The sequence below is a fragment of the Oryzias latipes genome, chromosome 22 (genome assembly GCF_053564925.1).
Source record: "Oryzias latipes strain Hd-rR chromosome 22, Olatipes_Hd-rR_3.1".
Classification (NCBI taxonomy): domain Eukaryota; kingdom Metazoa; phylum Chordata; class Actinopteri; order Beloniformes; family Adrianichthyidae; genus Oryzias; species Oryzias latipes.
In genome coordinates, this window is record NC_136258.1 from 4,471,918 (window position 1) to 4,493,304 (window position 21,387).

The 21,387-nt window shown below is 47.0% G+C and overlaps 1 protein-coding gene across 3 annotated transcripts; it reads left to right on the forward strand.

The window, feature by feature from the left end:
- Positions 1–404: 404 nt before the first annotated feature.
- On the forward strand, positions 405–21,375 carry znf106a (zinc finger protein 106a). 3 transcript variants are annotated; one of them, XR_013653153.1, is made up of 22 exons: positions 405–533; positions 4,814–4,905; positions 6,377–6,438; positions 7,302–7,487; positions 9,118–11,886; positions 11,957–12,332; positions 12,516–12,585; positions 12,654–12,808; positions 13,629–13,689; positions 13,803–14,042; positions 14,163–14,832; positions 14,910–14,950; positions 15,359–15,501; positions 15,576–15,710; positions 15,802–15,918; positions 16,787–17,093; positions 17,175–17,237; positions 17,311–17,430; positions 17,507–17,578; positions 17,654–17,725; positions 20,101–20,247; positions 20,324–21,375. XR_013653153.1 is itself a non-coding variant. In XM_011490778.4 (22 exons), exons 2-22 carry the CDS (start codon positions 4,852–4,854, stop codon positions 20,372–20,374), a joined length of 5,796 nt encoding a protein of 1,931 aa, XP_011489080.2. In that variant the 5' UTR covers positions 405–533; positions 4,814–4,851; the 3' UTR covers positions 20,375–21,375. The 3 variants fall into 3 exon arrangements, 2 of the variants coding, with proteins under 2 accessions (XP_011489080.2, XP_023807562.1); XM_011490778.4 differs by having other exon boundaries at positions 16,902–17,093; XM_023951794.2 differs by having other exon boundaries at positions 498–533; positions 7,231–7,487; positions 16,902–17,093.
- Positions 21,376–21,387: the final 12 nt, after the last annotated feature.

Here is a 21,387-nt window from a genome sequence, read left to right on the forward strand (position 1 = left end):
CATCCATCAGAGGAACATATCATGGCAGATGTTCTGGAGATAAAGGCAGGGATGCAGATAGAGATGGACGCGTTGAGATGAGGAACAGTGATGTTGTTGGTACAAGAAGGCTGAAGTTGGAGGGACAAGGAAGGAAGCCTAGAAGAACATCAAAGAGGTGGTTCATGTATGTAGAAAAGGAGGTTATCGGGATGGACGGTAGGAGTAAGGTGAATATAAAAGAAAGGGTTAAATGGAGGTGATGATTTGCGGCCTCTAAAAGGAGCAGTGGATAGACAAAGAAAAGTGTTCTGTCTCTCTGCTGGGTCTGCTGTTCATTCAGATTTTTTTCTTTGGAAATATGAAAAAATTAGGATGTTTTTTTGAAAACCGAATTCACAAAAAGTAGAGTCCAGCCGTCCGATGGCGGTGGTGTCCTTGAACGCCTCACCGGCTGTGACGCATTCCGGGGCGGGAACTCTCAGGCGGATGTTGTTGTTAGCTTCGGTGGAGGATGTCTGAACTTTTCCCGCACACACTGAGATGATTCAAATGTAAGTAACATCCGTGACTCTTGGTATTAACCGCGTGCACGTGTCCCACCTCACGTGAACCGCGTCAGGATAACGTCTAGAATAAAGTGACACCTGAGTGTTGTTTTAAGCTAACATGCTAACATTCAGCTGGAGATGGACCACACAGTCAATGAAGCTTTAACCCAACTTTATTAAAGCAGATTTAAAAAGAGGGACTGACCGCCTTAGCTGTTCCTGTCTGAACCGTGTTAAGGTTGTTTCCGTTCATTTAAACTGTAATCAGAATTTTATTGCCGTAATGGTGATACAACGGAATTGTAGCAGCCTTGAGTGGTGAATAAAAAATAAAATAAAAAACTCTAACTCACATCTCTAATAATAAAATGTACAATATGTACAGAAATTTATGTAACTTTGTATACAGAAGCGTCCAGTCTCACGCGTTGAGCTTTATTTTCTCATAAGGTGCTACATTCATCATCGCTAGTAGGTAACCAATGAATATCAGTGTCTCTCGTTTCCTATTTTTCCTTTTATTTCATCACTTTAAATATTAAACGCGGATTAATCCTTTCGCTTTAACCAGGGGTCTGCAACCTTAAACCCCTAAAAAGAGCCATTTGGTCCACTTTCTCACCCTGCTAGAGCTGCTAAGTCACTGTCACTAGGAAAAATGCACATTTCTGCTTATTTATTTGGTATATTTATAAGAAAAACGTGTGATTTTGGTGGGTGGATTCACCTATTATTGGGCGTCGACCTGTTGACGAATAGATATATGAAATAAAAAAAAGCATATGCAGGTTCCCTTCAAAATAAAACACACCCCATCTCAAAATGTAAGAAAACTGAGTTAAAAATGGTATTTATATTATGATGGCGCACCGTCACTGTGTTTCTCATTTCATTATTGAATATAAATGTGACAACAGTGGTTTAGGATCTATTATAAAAAATCTACATGTGATTTAAGCTTATTCTAACGATAAACCACACTTTCTATGCTTTGTTATCAGTTATTTGACACGTATAAATGACAAAACCTAATACATAACTAAAGAAAAGTGACTAAAACAAATGAACTAAAACTACAAACCCACCGTTTACTGAAACGGTTAGTAGAGTCACAATGGAGCGATGACAAAGCCTCATGTGCCAAACTATAGGAGAGCATATCACTGCTGGACACCACATCAGAGGAAGGATGACAGCGGCGGCGCCAACAACAGACACCGTTTTGAACAGAAATGACGTCACAATAACCTCTATCACCCACTGTCAGTCATCTACAGGTTAAAGCCCCACCTCCATGTGAAATCTGAGTTAGCTCAAAAAGCAGAAAGGTCTGAATTAAAACTGTAAATTGACGACGGAAGTATAAGACTGACAAAAACAAAACAAAAGTTGAAAATGCAAAACATCAGCTGTTACAGATAAGCATTTTTCATTTGTTATTTGTTTCAAATTTATAGTTTTTAACTCAAGTTTCAACTTTACAGTTTTATTTTACAAATTTTCAATTTTGCCTTCAAGTTTAAAATGTTTACTTTCAAGTTTATAACAGTTTATACATTTATTTATTTATTTATCAAATTGAAATGTCTAGTTTTCAAATCTGCAATTTCTTTTTTTTTTTTATTGACTTTAGGCTGATCCTGATGGGGCCCCATAAGACTCAGTACTGAGAGGTCATTCTAGGTTATCAGCCAACATGGGTTTGAAAACAGAAAAAGTCAATTAGACCAACACCCCCGCCCTGCCTGGATTGACCGCTCTGTGCTAACACTGATGGGTTACTCAAAGCAGGAATGCTGTGAACTTTGAGACAGCTTTGACCAGCTGCAGCAGGCGCCTTCCCTACTGGATGTTTTACGTACTCATTACTCACCTGAGCTTCATAAAGTCCACTTTCCTCTGGGTTTACGTCTCAGTGTTTGCTCCAGAGTTTTGAACCTTGCCAATAAGGCGTAAGCTTGTTGGAAGGCCACCCCCTTACCACTTGAAAATGAGTTACAAAAAGTCTGTCACTCAAACTTTTTTAATGTGGGACGTGACATAAAATATTTTTGCTGAGGTGTCTGATGGTCGGTTTATTATTTGAACAACTTGCATTAAAGAGAAAGTGTGAAAAAAATAAGGATTATCAAGAACATGTAAAAAAAAGTAATCACATTAAGAATGGTTATTCTGACCAATAGAATGACTGAGTACCAGCTGTTTATTTCTCTGTGGAGGTCTATGGCATTTTGGCTTCTTGGAGCCCATGGGTACTTCCTGTTTGGAACACCAGGGAAGAGGGGTCACTCAGACCAGTTCTCTTATGCGGTTGCAAGCTTCTTAATTGGTTCCATCTTGCTAGTACCGGGTTGGACCCCCTTTTGCCTTCAGAACTTCCTTAATCCTTGGTGACAGAGATTCAACAAGGTTCTGGAAACATTCCTCAGAGTTTGGTCCAGATTGACATGACAGCATCACAGTTGCTGCAGATTTGTCGGCTGTACATCCTTGATGCCACTCTGCCGTTCCAAAGGTGATCTAATGGGTCGAGATTTGGTGACTGGAGGCCATTTGAGTCCAGTGAACTCATTTTCATGTTCTAGAAACCAGTCTGAGATGATTCCAGCTTTAGGACATGGTACCTTATCCCGTTGGAAGTGACCATCAGAAGGTGGTACTGTGATCATGGGCATGGTCTGCAACAATACTCAGGTAGGCTGTGGTATTTTATCCATTCTAAGGGACCCAAAGTGTGCCGAGAAAATATCCCCACACCACTATACCACCATCTGAACCGTTGATACAAGACAGGATGGATCCATGCTTTCATGTTTCACTCTCCGGACCAGAGAAGGTTTTTCCAATTTTCTATTGTCCAGTTTGGGTGAGTCTGTGTGAATTGTAGCTTCAGTTTACTCTTCTAAGCTGTCAGGAGTGGAGCACGGTGTGGTTTTCTGCTGCTGTAGTCCATCTGCCTTGGGGGTGTCCAATTCCAGGCCTCAAGGGCCGGTGTCCTATATGTTTTCCAATCAACCTGCCGTTGAAGGTCCTTATTGGCTAAACACACCTGATCCAGGTAATCAGCAGCAGATGAGGCAGGGTTTCTGGAAAACCAGCAGGTTGCCGGCCCTTGAGGCCTGGATTTGGACAGCCCTGATCTACCTCAAGGTTGGACGTGTTGTGCGTTCAGAGCTGATCTACTGCAGACCTCTGTTGGAACAGTGGTTCTTTGAGTTCCTGTTGTCTGTCTATCAGCTGGAACCAGTCTAGCCGTTCTCCTCTGACCTCTGGCATCAACAAAGCATTTCTGCCCACAGAACTGCCGCTCACTGGATTTTTTTCTCTATTTTGGACCATTTTCTGTAAACTCTAGAAATAGTTGTGGGGAAAAATCCCAGTAGACCAGCAGTTTCTGAAACACTCAGGACAGCCCATCTGACACCAACAACCATGCCACGTTCAAAGTCACTGCAATCACCTTTTTTCCCATTCTTAACCTTAGTTTGATCTACAGCAGATCGTCCAGACTCTAGTCCATGTAAACATGCCCAAATGCATTGAGTTGTGTTAATGAACACTTGAACGGATTCATTCATCTTCTTCCGTTTATTCCCCTTTTTTGGGTCACGATTCTGCCGGAGCCCATCCCGGCCATTTCTGGGCGAAGGCAGGTTACACCCTGGACAGGTCGCCAGTCTGTCGCAGCACTTGGACAGATGTGCCTTAATAATTGTCCATTGATTGTACAGTCAATGGTTCCACCTGAGCTCTGCTGATCTGTGAACGTCTGCTTACTGAAAGCCCCTTCATTTGCGTTTGTGAAATTAGATGTCCATTCAAGATTTTTGTTCTTTTAAAGTCATTTTCTTATTGTTTTTCAGACATGAGCAGCTTTTCTGATAGTTTTTAATGTAAGAATTCCTCAATGTTAATAATTCCACATTTGTTCAGTTTAGATCTGTTGTTATGTGAAAACTGTTATTTCAGGCTCATAATCTTATTGTCTGAATGGAAAAGCAAAGAAGAATCCATCAGTAATTGAATTCTTCGTGAATTATTTTCTAATGAAATGGCGCCGGTTCATAGAGTTCAGCAGAGACGGCGCCGCATTCCTGCCAAAGCCCTGAACCCTACAGATTCACTGAACCAGTGCTGATAATAAACTGGATTCTTACAATAAAATATAAAATCTGTTTTTGGACTGAAACTGTCTAAAAAGCGATCCAGAGATTTCACAGATTACCTAAACGTAGACTGGGTTGAAATGATTGACCCCCCAGTTTTGGATTCTTTTATTGCAGGTTTGCCTCTGCACAGTGATGAGACCCGCCTGCTCAGGATGGAGGGGGACAGGAAGTGCATCCTCTGTGAAATCGTCTGCGTTTCCAAGCAGGTAACCCGTCTTGACATGCAGGCTCTGCTGCAGACGTGGCAACAGGGGGTCCAGACAGCAGATCAGGGGTTTGATGAGAACCTAGAGCAGAACGCTCATGGTGTATTCAGACAGCACACTTATGCTTCACTTAAAGTGAACCAGAGTTGGTTTCCCCCAATAATCTGCAACAAATTTTCAGTCTGAATACACCCAAGCGGACCCTGGTCCGGGATGCTCTTGGACCCATTTTTCGAGGTGGTCAAAACGGCCGCTCTAGCCGGGCATTGCGCGACATAAAGAGTGTAACGGAGCAACGGCGAGGCACAGCAACTCATTGAGATACACATTGCTTCTCTCACTGTTTTCCTGAGAACCTTTTCTTAAAAACTTATCAGCGTATCTTCTCAGCCGTCACCTCCTCAGGAACCACCTTGCAGCACGCCTCCGCCGTACCAAAGTAACAAGTAAAAAGTATTCTACCTAACATTGATACAGAGGTTCAAATTTTGTCAGCGAAGGTTTATCCTGACAAGGATTACAAAACGTACAATTTCTATTATTCTTTCTGTTGTTGCTTTGCTCTGCCTTAATAATTCCTGACCAATACCTGAAGAGATCTTTAGTCACATGGGTTTGTTCACAAGCTTTGGTTCGAATCAGGATTGTCCAGTGGACGTTAGTCTAAATACAGACCAAACACAAGGTTCCGGACTCGACCCGGACCCAATTAAGTGGACTCGGTCCGGACCAAGACACATTTCCAGTCTGAATACTCCTTAAAGAACAACCCAGCAGGGGCCACGCAGTCTTCCCCTTTAGAAAAAGAAGACCCTGATTTGTATTGACGTTTTTTTTACTTTTATGATAAAAATTAGAGAAAAATGCTGTTTTTTTGCATAAATAAAACATATAAACACAACAAAATATATATTTTTACAAAATAGTTTATAACTCTTGACAGAGGTTCACATGACTTCCTTTCAAAATAAAAGATACCTTGTGGTAGTAGCAGCCGGTAGTGTGTTGACAGGAGATATTTAAAAAACTCACAGTTTATTTTATAATTTTATTTTTTTATCAGCTAACCAATAATAAATCAGAGCTGACTAAGTGACTGTTATTATAATTAACCATAAGGCACACTTAAAATCCTTGAATTTGTTCAAAAATTGAAAATCCATCCTACAATCCGCCTTGTCTAAGTATACATTCTGGTTGTACTTACTGACCTCAAATTACTATCCTTCAGTTGTTTTTGAAAGAGTTGAATTAAGTTTGAGTTAGTTTACTTCAATTTATTTTCCATTTACTACTAAACTACTTTTTACTTTACAGTTACGTTTTTTTAAAGCCACAAAGGAGGGCTAAAATGTGGGCGCAGAGCCTCAGGTTGCAGAGCTCTGACCTAGAGTCTTCACTTGTGTTTTCATGTCATGCTCCTTGTTCCTGCTTCAAAGTCAGTTGTGAACATGTGAGTTTTGATGTGCAGGAAATGGACGAGCACATAAGGAGCATGCTTCACCACCGGGAGCTGGAGAAGCTGAAGGGCCGGTGAGTTCATGAGCTCTGGTTCCTGATGTTCCCCCTTTCAGGGCTTTGCTCGAGCCTGAGAAATGGAGGGGGGGTCTGACTTGACTTTCCTGACACGTGCAGCACCAGGACCCCTTCAGCTGTGCCAGTATTTTTAGACGGAGCAGCAGATAAGTTCAGGAGACAGTTGCCTCTGACTGCATTTCTATAAAAGTCCAGCCTGTAGAAACCGTGCTCCACTCAAACACTGAGGTCACGGTGGTGTGTGTGTGTGTGTGTGTGTGGGGGGGGGGGTCCACACACACACACTTTTTCTTGTTCTCTGCAAGCAGCTTTTCTGAAAATACAATAATATTTCTGCCTCTGAGCTCAGACCTGCAGGAAGGTCGTCATGTGTCACTCAGCTAACATCCTGACACACTTTTGGGGTAGGTGGGGGGTGGGGGGTGCTGGTCAGGGGGACAGGATTCCTGGGGGAAGCAGCTGTCTGGCTCCAGTATCAGGAGCTGTGCTGTGATTGGTCGCCAGCTCCCTCTGGACTGTTTTCCGATCACATGTCACATGACATTCAGCTCCAGGGGGCCAAAAGCAGACGCTGTGGTCAGGGGGCTTCAGAGCGCAGCGGACACCACCATGAAGGCGCAGTAAGCTGAGCTTCAGCCTCTGCTCCATCCAGGCTGCCCCCCCCCTCCCCAAAAAAAAGAGATCTAAGATCTTAGACTAGATCAGGATGAGTCTTTTGACTGAAAACGTTTGACGGTAGCTGCCTCCTGATCTGTGACAGACGGAGAATTAGGATTTCTTTTTACTCAGACGGAACCGGACCAGAGCAGAACCATGCCAGTTGGACCCATTGAATGCCCGCTGTCCCCCTCCCTCCCCAGGGACTGCGGACACGAGTGCAGAGTGTGCGGCGTGACAGTGGTAAGCCTGACCGAATACGCCAGCCACATTTCCAGTTCCTGGCACAAACAGAACGTGGACAAGAGTCCTGGGGGGGGCGAGCTCAGCCAGGAGAACTTTGACCAGGCTCTGGTGGACCTGATCCAGAAGAGGAAGGACAAGATCAGGTAAGTTCTCAGACTTACTTTTGCACTGTGATCCAAAAGCGGTGGTTCTTGATGGGGGACGGGGTTGGGGGAGAGTTTGGGGGTGGGGTTGCGTTTGCAGCATCGTGTTAAAAATGCACGAGCTGATGCCTGCAATCCATCTATAGTCCCATTCAGCTGAGCTACGCTAATGTTCTGCAGCTGCAAACAGAGGTCAGGGTGTAGACTTTGATCCACCAGAGAAGAACTAAGCGGAGGGATTGGGGCTCTGTGAGAACGCTGAGTCAGGCTCACAGAGGGACTTTGCCCTGTTTGTGTCTAAGTTAAGGAACAGGCAGAACCCCCCCCCCCTCCATTCTCTCAACCATTGACTTCATATGAGAACTGGACTGAGTGACCCCTCCCCCTAGCGTTCCAAACAGGAAGAACCCGCTGGTTCCAAGTAACCAGAATCCCATAGACTCTATAGAGAAATAATTCTATTTGTAAGAATAAACATTCTTCATCCTCACTTTTTTCACGATATTTTGTTAGTGCAAGTTATTAAGGTTTAAAACTGACCAATCAGATGCCTCAATATAAGTATGTGGTCTCTCAAATGTTCCAAATATTTGATTGACAGTTTCTCCCGACCCCGCTTACAAGCTCACTCCTGATTGGTGGTGAAGATGTCTTTAATCTTCACTTCTGATGAACGCAGCTCTGCCCTCTGTACAGATTCTTGTGTTTTCTGATTTCTTCTTAAAACTGAACTTCGTTTGAAAAGACGGAGCATCATCTCTGACAGAAACCCATTGTCCTGTGTACTTTCTACAAATGTTTTACCCCTCATCCAAGTGGCTTCATCTGTCTGGGTTCAAGCCATTGACAGTATAAGAAAACTGGACTGAGTGGATGTGATGTCACCAGCCAGTCGACACTGATTGGTCTGAGTCCATGTCTGGATGGCATCTACTGATGCCAATCAGGAGTAAGCTTGTTCAAAGTCCACACCCCTACCATTTGTACGCGGGTTTGGGAATATCTGTCAATCAAACATTGAAGTGGGGTTCACCACATGCTTTTACTGAGGCATCTGATTGGTCAGTTTATAACTGGAATAACTTGTTATTCTGACAAATAGAATCACTGTCTATGGGAGTTTGGCCTTTTGGAGCCTGCGGGTACTTCCTGTTTGGAACACGTGGCGGAGGGGTTGCCCAGTACAATTTTTATATTCACTCAACGGTTCAAGCCCCACATAGATCCTGCAGGTGGGTGGCCCCATCACGGGGTTGTAGGGTGTGTTCATCGTGGAGTTTTGATCGTCTTTGGAACTAATGAAAGGGAAGCATGGTATTGGCTGTCTGGCCCCTCTGTCAAACCACCTCTTTACTTTGTCAAGAATCTGTATGTTTTGGTCTTCCATCGATGATCTTTAAGTGTGAACCAACAGCAGAAACTGGTCCAGAGGTGTTTATCCTGTGTCGGTACATCCTCTTCTGTAATGGCATTCTTCACTCTACTGGACTGCATAACAACCCCCCCCCCCCCCCCCCCGCCAAAGAAACCACCCCACACCCAGAGAAAAGAGAAACAATGTAGTTCAAGCAGTCCAGTGCAGTGAAGATAGCTCAATAATCTCACACTCGGCCCTTCTGATGCTTTGTAGGAAAGAAAAGGAAGCTGCTGCTGCAAAGGTGGCAAAAGAGGAAGAGGAGCGACGGAAAAAGGAGGAATTTCAGCAGAAACTGCAAGACGCGAAGGATCGTTACCGATTAGCACGTGCCAGGCAGCCGCCGCTGCAAGGCTACCGACACCAGTTTTCCTGTTACCAGAACCAGGCCAGCGGCGAGGAGGCAAAAGCAGGTCAACACGTTAAAAAAGGCAAGGGTGCCACCTGGCATGCCCAGGCCCCTCCAGACCTGCAGAAATGGGCATCTGGAGACCTTACTACTGAAGGAATGAAGCACCCAGGGGGGGGCAGCAGCAAGACATGGGGCCATGGTGCGCTCTTTAGAAGTCAGCAGAACTACCTGCCGTGGCTGAATAGCGGGGGGAGCAGTCACGGGCTCTATGGCCACAACAATGTCAATTGTTCCTATAGGCCCTACCTACAGAGAAACATGGGCGCTCCACCCTTCTGTGACTGGCTAAAGCAAACCCTGCAAGATCCCGGAGCTCGAGGGGTGGGGTCTGAACACAGCAGCAGGACTAACGGCAGCAACCCGGTACCAGACAAAGGCTGCCGCTGGTCACCCTATCCCGTAACACCCGCCCCTCAGGCTGAAGCCCACCCACATGCTCTGGAGATCAGCCAAGGCCCCAAAACAAAGCAGGAAAAGACAGCAGAAACTGGTGCCTTCATTTGCAGCAGACAGGAAAAATCTGGAGGAAGAAAAGTAAATTCTGCTCCCAAAGATGAAAGTAAGGCCAGTGGTTTCCATAGAGAGGCTTCTGTTTCCAGCCAGCAGGCAGAAGGAAAGGTTTCCTCCGCTGTCAGGGGAGGAGCTCAGCTCAGCAAAGCTGCTGGTCAGGCTCCTTCACAGCCTAACCCCAGACCCAAGGCCATCCCAGTATCCTCCACTGCAGCCCAGCACACAGGGTCACAGAGACCCATGTCAGAGTCCTCCACTACAGCCCAGCACACAGGGTCACAGAGACCCATGTCAGAGTCCTCCACCACAGCCCAGCACACAGGGTCACAGAGACCCGTTTCAGAGTCCTCTACTACAGCCCAGCACACAGGGTCACAGAGACCCATGTCAGAGTCCTCCACTGCAGCCCAGCATACGGGGTCACAGAGACCCGTTTCAGAGTCCTCCACTGCAGCCCAGCATAGGGGGTCACAGAGACCCGTTTCAGAGTCCTCCACTGCAGCCCAGCACACAGGGTCACAGAGACCCATGTCAGAGTCCTCCACTACAGCCCAGCATATGGGGTCACAGAGACCCGTTTCAGAGTCCTCCACTGCAGCCCAGCATATGGGGTCACAGAGACCCGTTTCAGAATTTTCCACCGCAAGTCTTCAAACAAGGTCAAGGAGACCAATCCCAGAATCTTCCAGTACAGTAAAGCAGGCAGGGTCACATAGACCCGTTCCAGAATTGTTCACTGAAACTCTGCAGACGGGGTCACAGAGACCCATCCCGAAATCCTCCCCTGCAGCTCAACAGACAGGGTCACAGAGACCCATCCCACAATCCTCTCCTGCAGCCCCACAGACAGGGTCACTGAGACCCATCCCACAATCCTCCCCTGCAGCTCAACAGACAGGGTCACAGAGACCCATCCCACAATCCTCTCCTGCAGCCCCACAGACAGGGTCACAGAGACCCATCCCACAATCCTGCCCTGCAGCTCAACAGACAGGGTCACAGAGACCCATCCCACAATCCTCTCCTGCAGCCCCACAGACAGGGTCACAGAGACCCATCCCTCAATCCTCCCCTGCAGCTCAACAGACAGGGTCACAGAGACCCATCCCACAATCCTCTCCTGCAGCCCCACAGACAGGGTCACAGAGACCCATCCCACAATCCTCTCCTGCAGCCCCACAGACAGGGTCACAGAGACCCATCCCACAATCCTCTCCTGCAGCCCCACAGGCAGGGTCACAGAGACCCATCCCACAATCCTCTCCTGCAGCCCCACAGACAGGGTCACAGAGACCCATCCCACAATCCTCTCCTGCAGCCCCACAGACAGGGTCACAGAGACCCATCCCTCAATCCTCCCCTGCAGCTCAACAGACAGGGTCACAGAGACCCATCCCACAATCCTCTCCTGCAGCCCCACAGACAGGGTCACAGAGACCCATCCCACAATCCTCTCCTGCAGCCCCACAGACCGGGTCACAGAAGAGCTGTGCCAGAGGCAGAGAGGAAACTTTCTCAGAGATACTCGGTCACAGCAAAGAAACACAAAGCCTCTGCAGTTCAGCTAAACTAGACACTTCAGACCTAGCTGGGCCCCAGGAGTCTGCAGTGCCCCCTTCAGACAACAACCCGTCCCCGCAGTCCCTGCTGGTCAGCACCTCTGTCTTAGACAGCCCTTGGCCGGGAGGCTCAGTCAGGGAGGAAGAGGAGGACGGAAAGGATGAGGCTGTGGGGTTGGGCCAAAGTCTGAACAGTGATCCCTCCAGAGGCGCTGAAGCGGCCTCGCCTTCATCCAAACTGGACCTCCCCCATGTCCTAAAACGGGACCTTAGCAAACACATCAGCTCCAAAAACAAGGCCGGAGGCCATGAGCCAAACTTGAATATCGCTAGACGTGTCCGGAACCTGAGCGGGTCCCGGAAGCATGAGGCGGACAGGGACTCTGGACTAAAGCCCACTGTGCGCCAGCTACTGAGCAGCTCTGCTTCACGCCGCTGCGTGAACTGGGAGCAGCTCTATGACGAGCTCCGGAAAAAGCAGGACAAGGGGAAAGGCATGCCCAGGTAAGGCGGGTCTCAGTGCAGCAGAACCAGAACTTCTCGGTCACTGCCTCATTTCATGATTGTGTTTCAGGTTTGGGATAGAGATGGTACCAAATGAGCAGGACTGCCCAAGACAGGAGGAGGAAGCCCTCCTGGAGGGTTTTGATTGGGACCTGGTGACGACCCGAAAACGCTCCCTATCAGAGAGCAGCCTTGCACCCTCCTCCTCCTCCCTGTTGGCCCCCTGTGTCTCAGAGGAGCCACCACAGAGGATGCATCTGAGCTCAGAGCAGCAGAGCGCCGCCTCTCCACCCCAACAGCGTCTTGCGGCACACAGGCAGCCGGACACACTAATGTCCGCCTCTGTCAAAGTCCTGCAGAGGTCCGAGTCTGTCGGGGGGGACAGCAGCTCTGGGATGGAGCAGTGTGATGGCCAGGGAAGCTGCAAAAGGCGCAGGGCAGCCACAGTGAGTTTGGAGAAACACTCTGGTTTCCTGCAGAGTAAACCCTCACACTAGTTTGAGACACGCTTTCAGCTCAATTGTCTCAGCAGAGGAGATTCGTTTCTTGTTGTATCTCGAAGGGAAAAGGATTGGAAATGGAACGTACGTTTGTGTTTTCAGGTGCTTGATTCCTCTGTCCTCTTTCAGGACGGCCAGAGTGCAGAGGCATCCTGCTTGGAGCATAACAGCAAAAGAAGGAAGGTCAAGTCAAAGAAAGGTCAGTTGTGGACAGAAAAGCTCTGCTGCGGTGCTGTCAAACACCAATAAGCCTCCTTGTTCCTGCAGAGCGTCTGCACATCGACCAGCTTCTGTCTGTGTCTCTGCGGGAGGAGGAGCTGAGCCGGTCCCTGCAAACCTTAGACAGCAACCTGATCCAGGCCCGCGCTGCGCTGGAGGCTGCCTACATGGAAGTGCAGCGCCTCACGCTGTTGAAGCAGCAGGCAAGAAACTAAAGTTTTCAATAGCTCTGCCAGTTCACAAATGTCATGTTTTCTTCTGCTATGACGTAGTGAGCGAGGCAGCAAATGTAGCTAGCAGTTTGACGACTTGCCGTCCCACAATAGTCCAAGGAGGGGAAAAATTACAATGAGAATAAAATCAGAGGACTTTTATTATTGCCGCAATACAAATAAGGAAAAGATCATTTTGTTTGGGACGACAAAGATCAGACTCTCCTCCAGGCCGAGACACTGATTGGCTGACGCAAAGTCTCCTTTCTCGCCAATGTTTAGCTATCTGAACTCTGGATGAGCTGTAATGTCTGCTCTCGTCTGTACATTGACTTAACATTGAAACTAGACGCCCCTGGTTGTGAAAGCTGCTTTAGACTTTTCATGTTAGACGGTAAAATAAAATATCTTTTTCTCCAGTAGAAGAAAATGAGGCAGACATACGAGTTGTGCACGCCCAATTTAGGGGAAAAAGACACTGTGTGTTTGGGGGGGGGTTGCTCACAGTGGTCCTCAGCACGCTCAGGGAGCTGGTGTTTATGCACAGACACATGAAAAAATTAGAGGGAACGTTCCCGCCACTGCGCGACCTCCAAATGTGCCAGGGCGGCGGCAGACTGATGTCAAAAAATCGTCCAGTCGGCATTGAACTTGAACGTTTTCATAAAACCGTGGCGGCTGCCGCGAAGTGTGAGAAAATGGAGAAAATGCATGCATTTAGGTGGCATTTTAGCACATGTGACCGTCGCTTTAGGGAGGAGTCATGTGATGGAGGGTTTATGAAGATGATGTTCCTGTTTGTTTCCTTCAGATCACTGTGCAGATGAGCACGTTGAGGAACACTCGCATAGACCTGCTGAAAGGGATGCAGGGTAAGAAACTCACATCAGCAGCAATGACCCAATGGAGGGACCAACAACGATCCAAATCACAACTGGGGCAATAGATGCCCCCAAACCATAATTAGCCTTTTCTTCTTTTTCAGGCACCAGAGAAGAAACCTCTCTGCTCAAAGTCAAAGAAGAAAAGAGCGACGCCCCCGTACCCAGCTCTACTGCTCTCACTCTTCATCACCCTGCAGGAGACGCCGCCCCTTCCCCTCCTAGCCTGCAGTCCATCCCTGTAGTCATCAAAGCAGAGCCGCAGTCCCCGGTGATGGTCTCCCAGCAGTGCCCAGAGGAGGAGGGGGCTCCCTGCGTGGACGGTCCCTACGTTCGGCTTCAGGGTCAGTGAGGGGTTGCTCCTGAACTTTTTCTCTGATTCTGCTGATACAGACACGATGTGTCCCTGATCTCCAGAATAAATGGTGATCAGTAAAGAAGCATGTCTTCTAAACGCTTTCCAGACGCTGCTCCTGCTGCGCCCCCTGGAGGAAAACCCGAGTCCAGCAGTGAAGACCCTTCAGGCTGCAGGGATCAGCCTCCCAGCTCTGTCCTCACAGTGGACGAGAGCATCCAGGCGTCCAATGACAGGATCCCCCCTCCCACTGACTGCAGATCCCCCGTCAAGCTGTCGCCCAGCAGGAGGGGCTCTGAAGAAGGGGCTGCCGCTGGCCGTCCATCAACCCTGAACACGCCCACCTACTCACCTGAGCTGAAGAGCGGAGCACGTGTGAGGAAGCTGAGGAAGAGGAAGTCGCTTAAGAAGGCTGCTGCTGGGGCCAAGCAACCTGAGAGCAGCGACTCTGAGGGAGACGAAGAGGCCTGCAGACCACGGTGGCTGCGTCTGCGCAGGCGAGGCAGCGCTGGCTCTCAGAGCAGCAGCTGCAGCCTGCCTGCAGACGACAGGGAGGGCAGGAGAGCCCTGAGGTTGATGTTACCCACCATCAGGCTCCAAAAGGTCAACCCTAAACTCTACAAACAGGAGCAGGAAAACCTAGATTCAGTAGAAAACATGGAGGTCTCTGCAGCGTGTCACACCCAGGCTCCTGCTTCACCTCCTCTTCCGAGTTACAGCTTGGCCTGCAGCCAGGTCTCCTCCACCAGTGACATGGACCTGTGCAAATCCTCAGAGAGGTGAGCCCGTCCTAAAATCAGGAGCTGGATTTCACTGCCGTCAGCTCCCAGACTAATTTATTCCCCCCGTCCCACAGCGATTTTCCCTTTTCCGTTGTCCACCCCAGGAACTCCTCAGGTAGGTTCTGTTTCCTCACACCGTCCTAAAAAAAACTAATAATCATAAAAGAAGAAACCCTCTGAACTTTCACGGAGGACATGTTTTAGTTAGAACCCAGAAAACTCCAAAGGAAGAAAAACGTCATTCTTTTCCGGAGAGAACTTTGTTTTCGTTTCATCCAAATGAGGAACACTAGAAAGAAAAAAGCTGCAGTTTGGTTTGTTTGTTTATTCCAGCTTCTGCAGACAAATGAAACCTTTGAATGTTCGGTCTGTTTCTTTATGACCTGAAACATTTCTACAGTGACTTTGTCAAAAGAAAAATAAATAAGAATGATTCTTTTCCTTCGAGTTTTGTGACGTTTCCCCATCGAATCAGCAGAGTTTCCCAGATTATCTGACGGTCAAAACATTTCCATCTCTGAAGTGTCGTCTGACCACGGAGGGGATCAGGGGCCCACTGAGGGGGCGTTCAGCGGCCACCAGGAGGCGGTGAACGGCATGGACATCCACGACGGACTGCTGTACACGTGTTCAGGAGATCGAACCGTCAGAGTGTTTGACTTGGTGGTGGGTGAGGCAGAATTCTTGCTGGTCCTGCTTGTTTGAGCCGTAGGGATATCAGAAACCTGTGTTTGCCGCAGACTCATCAGTGTGTGGGCGTGATGGAAGGCCACGCCTCCAAAGTCACCTGCCTGCTGGTGTCTGCTTCGCCGTCCCTCCCCCACCGCCTGTACTCTGGCTCCAGCGACCAGAGCATCCGCTGCTACAGCCTGCAGGTCCTGCAGAAAGTGATTCAGACTTTGGTGGCATGTGTGTGTGCGTGTGCGTGTGGTCAGTCACCACTGACTGATGTGTTGTTCTTTGCAGACACGAGAGCTGGAGCAGCAGTTTGTCGTCTCAGAGAGAGTCCTCTGCCTCCACAGCCGCTGGACGTTGTTGTACGCCGGTCTGGCCAACGGCAGCGTGGTGACTTTTGACCTGAAGGTGAGTTTGAGGCCGTCCCAGAGCTGGACAGGAACAGAAAGGTCACAAATTTAAGCTTCGACGCTGAAATACGCAAGTGCAGGTAAAGTCAGACTCTTTGATTTGATAGTAGTTATGAAAAAAAAAGACAATCCTATGTAGAAATCTTTTAAAGCTGCAAACAAAGAAATGAAAAATCAAATGAGCTAACCGATCCTAAAGTTTACTTTATAAATTACCCATTTTTGTTTGATTGAATAAATATAATATCTTATCCAACTTAAAGAGTTTTGTACTCAAATGAGCTTATCTCAACATTTATTATCTCTCTGTATTGATTTGTCAAAGGCATTTGACACATTGTGTTAGAACAAAGCCTTATCAGTTTTGGCCTTTCAAATCATGTTGTCTCCTGGCTCACAAATTACTTGAGTAACAGAACCCAATGTGTTAGACAGGATGGTTTTAAATGTACATAAGGGGGTGCCACAGGGTTCTGTATTAGGACCCCTCCTATTTGTCATGTATATCAATAATATAGGTCAAAATTGTGTCTGATGCAAATATGCATTTTTATGCAGATGACACAATTGTTTATTGCTTTGAAAAGCTTTTGACACGGTACAGCACACATTTCTCCAGATAAAATTAATGGTTACTGCAGACAAAACCAAGTTAATGTTGTTTTCAAACTGGAAAAACACCACAGGGTTTCCTTAAAGTATCCACTCTGGAAGGAAATGAAATTGAAATATCTGGGAATCTTGATTGCTGATGCACTCTCATTCAAGCCCCACATTGACAATCTTCTTATGTTTGTAGTATTTTAGGAGTAAAGCTGGGATAATGTGTGTTTTTTCCAAACATTGAGTTTATTTTTGTGATTCAGGAAGTGTTTTAGGGAGAGGCAGGAGTGAAGCAGTCATTCCAGACAAAAGCTGGAATCATTCAGGAAGAATGCTGCATCAAAATGTTAAGGACTCTCTCCGGGGTGGGGGGCGCAGACCAACAAACAGATGGATGTGTGGGACTGCCACGGACTGCGAGGCGTCAGCTGCCTGGCCACGTCACAGGAGGGGGCGTGCAGGATCCTGCTGGTGGGCTCCTACGACAGCACCATCACCGTGAGGGATGCTGGGAGCGGGCTGCTGTTTCGCACGCTGCACGGGCACGCCAAGAGCGTGCTCTGCATGCAGGTGGGCGGGGCTATATTTATACAAACTGTCTGTGGGGGTGGGGGGGAGGTAAGATGTGTACTGAAGTCTGCTTCCACTCAGGTGGTGAAGGATCTGGTCTTTAGTGGATCCAGTGATCACTGTGTGCGCGCCCACAGCATCCACGTGAGTTTCCAGCTTTACGCACAAACGCGGCCCTTTTGACTCTCGACGTGACCCCGTGACCTTTGCTCCGCAGACGGGGCAGCTGCTTCACGTCTACCGCGGCCACAGCCACGCCGTCACTGTGGTCTCCGTCCTGGGGGGGGTGATGGTCACCGCCTGCCTGGACAAACTGGTGCGGGTCTTTGACCTGCAGGTCAGCATCCTCAGCTTGGGGCTCAGATGGGTTTGGGTTGAATTCTGGTTAACTGAACCTCTTGTGGCGTCTTCAGTCTCAGAACCAGCGACAGGTCTACGGGGGCCACCGGGACATGGTGCTGTGCATGAACGTCTACAAGAACATGGTGTGTCTGTCTGGGGGGGTCCACCTGACAGGTTGTACTGCCGTGTATTAAAAAACTCTTCTCTTCCTGTGCCAGATCTACACCGGCTGTTATGATGGCAGCGTGCACGCCGTCCGCCTGAACCTGTCGCACAGCTTCCCCTGTAGGGTAAGAGTCTTTTTAGCCCTCCACCCCCCAGCATGAAATTATATTTGGAATGAATGTTGCCTTAGAGTAAATTAAAAAACATGGAAGTGAGTAAATTTAGTATGAGAAAGAAACAAAACTGTTCCAGAGATGAGAGGCAAACTGTTGCCGTGCCAACAGAGAGAATTCCGCTGTCAGTCAAATCCTGCTCCAGTGTAGTTAAAGCCTCACTAGAGGTATTTACAATCATGCATGTGAAGGCTGTTCATGTTAGCACGTAGTGCAGATTGTTTACAAGTTTAAAGAAATAATACTTTCTTTTACAGTACAGTACTTACAGTGTACTTAAGTGATATTTACATGTTATTGTGTGACTACTGTGTACTTTCAGGGTATTTACATGGTACTTTTTTGTGTCTACTCGGTACTTGCATGGTACTTACCGTGTATTTATGTGGTATTATTTGGTTCATACTTGTGTGGTACTTACTGGGTATTTATAATACTTACTGGGTATTTACATGTTGTTCAAAGGTGCCTTTTGTGGTACTTACCACATGTAAGAACAAGGTAAGTACAAATAAAGTACCTTGAATTTAAGTCTACACTTGTATGTTTCATAGTATTTACCACAGAAACTACCCCTTAAGTACACTGAAACTGGACTGTAATAGAAAGTCAGCCCTATTTCCACTCTATTACATGGTACTTTCAGTACTAAATGCTGGGTATGTTCACTTATTACATTCCCGTACAGTGTTCCAGAAAGCAGGTTATGCTAGCTCCCACAGTAAGTTTGAGGCTAAGGAAGTTGATAACCTCAGCTTTCGGTTCCAGAAATGGAGGTATGTTTCAGGGTAGGTCAAGTTACCATAGCAACTCATGCTCTGAACATAACCTGGTCTGGAGCAGGTTTAGTTGAAGGTTAGTTTGTTTACAGAGAGGTGAAGCAGCATGGCGTGTCCATTTGAAGATGATTTAGTGGATGAAGAAGCTCAGATAATACTTTTTCTACTGTGAGAGGGTGATAAGACCACAAATGGATGCTGGAAAAATATTTTTTTTACTTTTATCTAACTTAATTATTTGCTTCAGTTAAGATAAATCATGTTTTTTTTAGTCAGTTTAAAAATAACACGTAGTTATTAGACAGTTATTTTGCTTTCATTCAAATTAATTCAATCAAGTAGGTGTAACTTTGGTGCTGCTGTTAGATCGGCAACGCAAGGGATTGTGGGATACCATTCCCTTTGCCTGTCTGGACGGATTTGGGTTTAAGTGTGGCTTTTTTACAAAATGTGTTTAGTTGTTTAGCTGTTTTACTGTGTTTTTCTGAGTTATTTTGTCCTACTATGTTTAATTCTTTGTGCACCATGAGTGAGAGGGAGGGAGAGGATGATGAGCACCCCTACTGTATACTGTTGTAATGATAAATTCAGAGAAATGGTGTATGGTTACATGTTTCAAATCTGTCTTGTTTCATACACCTTAATGTTATAAAAATCAGAATATCTGCCGGCTCCAATTTAGACATATGAGAGTTCAAGAATTACAATAAACTAAGATGTAAAAACTTTAATTGAATTCGAGTAATATGACATTTAGTTAGATAAATATGTAAATTTGAATTGTAAAAAAAAAAATTTAGTTGGATAGACGTAAGAAATTAGGTTGAATAAATGCAACTCAATTACTTGATTACCAACTGAATGAATTTAAGTTGGCTCCGTTATATATATATATGTGTCACAATGAAAATAGAAACGAGGTAGAAACTCGTGCGTTTACTTGTCTGTTGTTTTTCTCCAAGCAGAGACTCTTTCTTTTGATGATGCAGCTGTGTTACTTTTTGATGGACTAATATTCTTCATACGCCGTCATTAAAATCTCAGACTCCGTCTCACTAAAGTATAGCGCTTTCTTTTTTTCCCACGCGTTTCCATGGTGAATCCGGTAATTGGCGATCCATTGAGAATGTCTTTATGTACCTGCTGTGCACGAGCATTAACCCAGGGTTACCAAGTCAAGCGTAATTACACCAACTCATATCCGGTCTTCTGGAACCGACATACCCAGAGTAAGCAAGTTCAGGCAGATTTCAGCCAGAGTTCAGGCTTAAAGTCAGGCTAGTTTAAACATGCTTCCTGGAATACCCCCCTGGTGTTGTGTAGTATATGTATTCTTTTGTTGCTGTATGAGTGTTTTGTTGTTTTTTATAAATTTTGTTTGAGTTTGAGTGTTGTGCATGATACCAGTGTTGTATGACTTTATTGTTGTATGGCTGTTGTGTTGTTGTGGCTGTTTTGTTGTTGTGTGACTGTTGTGGTGTTGTCATTTTATGGCTTATTGTGTTATATTGTGATACAGATGTTGTTGCTTTTGTGCGTCTGTGACAGTGGCAGGGCTGTGCGCTGGTGTTCGGGGTGATGGAGCACCTGCAGGAGCACCTGACCTCGGTGCACGCTCGAGCCGGCGGCGTCCAGACCGTCCGCTGCCGCTGGAAAGAGTGCGAGGACGTGCTGTGCGCCCGCAGCTCTACACAGGTCCTCCAGCACACACAGAAACACAACTACTTCCTGGTTTTTATTGGGGGGGGCTGACCGCTGCTGTTCTCTGCAGACCCTGCTGCTGCACATGCACAAACACACAGAGGAGGACGTGCAGCCCTAGGGGCCAGAGGGGGGAGTGTCCTTCCTCCCCGAGCTCCTCCTCCTCCTCTACAAGCTACTCCTCCCCATATTGGGGGGGGGGGGTCATTCTTGGGACCCACTTGACATGACGGCTTCCACCGTGCCTCATGGGTGTTGAAATCCAACCTTAAACTGTGATGGGGGGTGGTCCGTCTGTTTAACACCCCCCCTGGATCTACGTGTTCATCGACCAAAGACGATGAAGAAACTCTGGAGCTGCGGCTCGGAGAGAATCTGCAGCTTTGACTTTTTGCTTTTCTTATCGTTTTTTAATTTTGCCGCCGTTGGCTCGTTTTTTTTTTCTTTTCTTTTGATCTCTGCGCCCCGCATGCGCCTTTTTCCCGTTTGGTCCGGGATGACTGAGGGGTCTGGTGATGATGATGAGGTTTCGGCGCCGCGTTTGAAGGAGTTTTACTGAAGGTCAGATGTCACAGTAGAGGGAGAACAAGGCCGGACTTTTCCTCCGTTAGTCTTTAGTGTGTTTCTCATTCAGGCGTGAAGAAGCGTTCGGTTTGCTCTGAGGTTTGCCTTTGGGGGCGGGACAGAGCTCAGGTGGGGGAGGGGCTTATTTCTGTTGCATTTCTCCTCAGAGGTGGGTTCATGAAGGAGCTTTCCAAAGGTTGGAGTGTTGTGGCTCAGTCATGTGCTTTTAGTTTTCTACTGATGATGGTTTCTGATAAAGTGTGTGTGTGTTAGGGCGGAGTTTAGAGGTGTTTGATGGATGATCCTGCAGGGAAGAAGTTGACTCCATGCTGAAGCGGATTCACAGTAATGGAGATTCTCCTGAAGGCAGGTGGAACGTTGATTTTTGGTCATCTTTTTTTTTTTTTAGTGTGTTTTGTCCCGTGTCTGCTCAAAGTGTGCGGTTCTCCTCCGGCCTGCGTTCCTGAGTTTCTTCTAAAGTGACGTTTGTTTCTGGATCTGTTTTTCTAAAAAGTGCATTTTAAGCAGCTGTTCTGAATAAACCTGTTTGCAGCGTCACCACACCTCCGC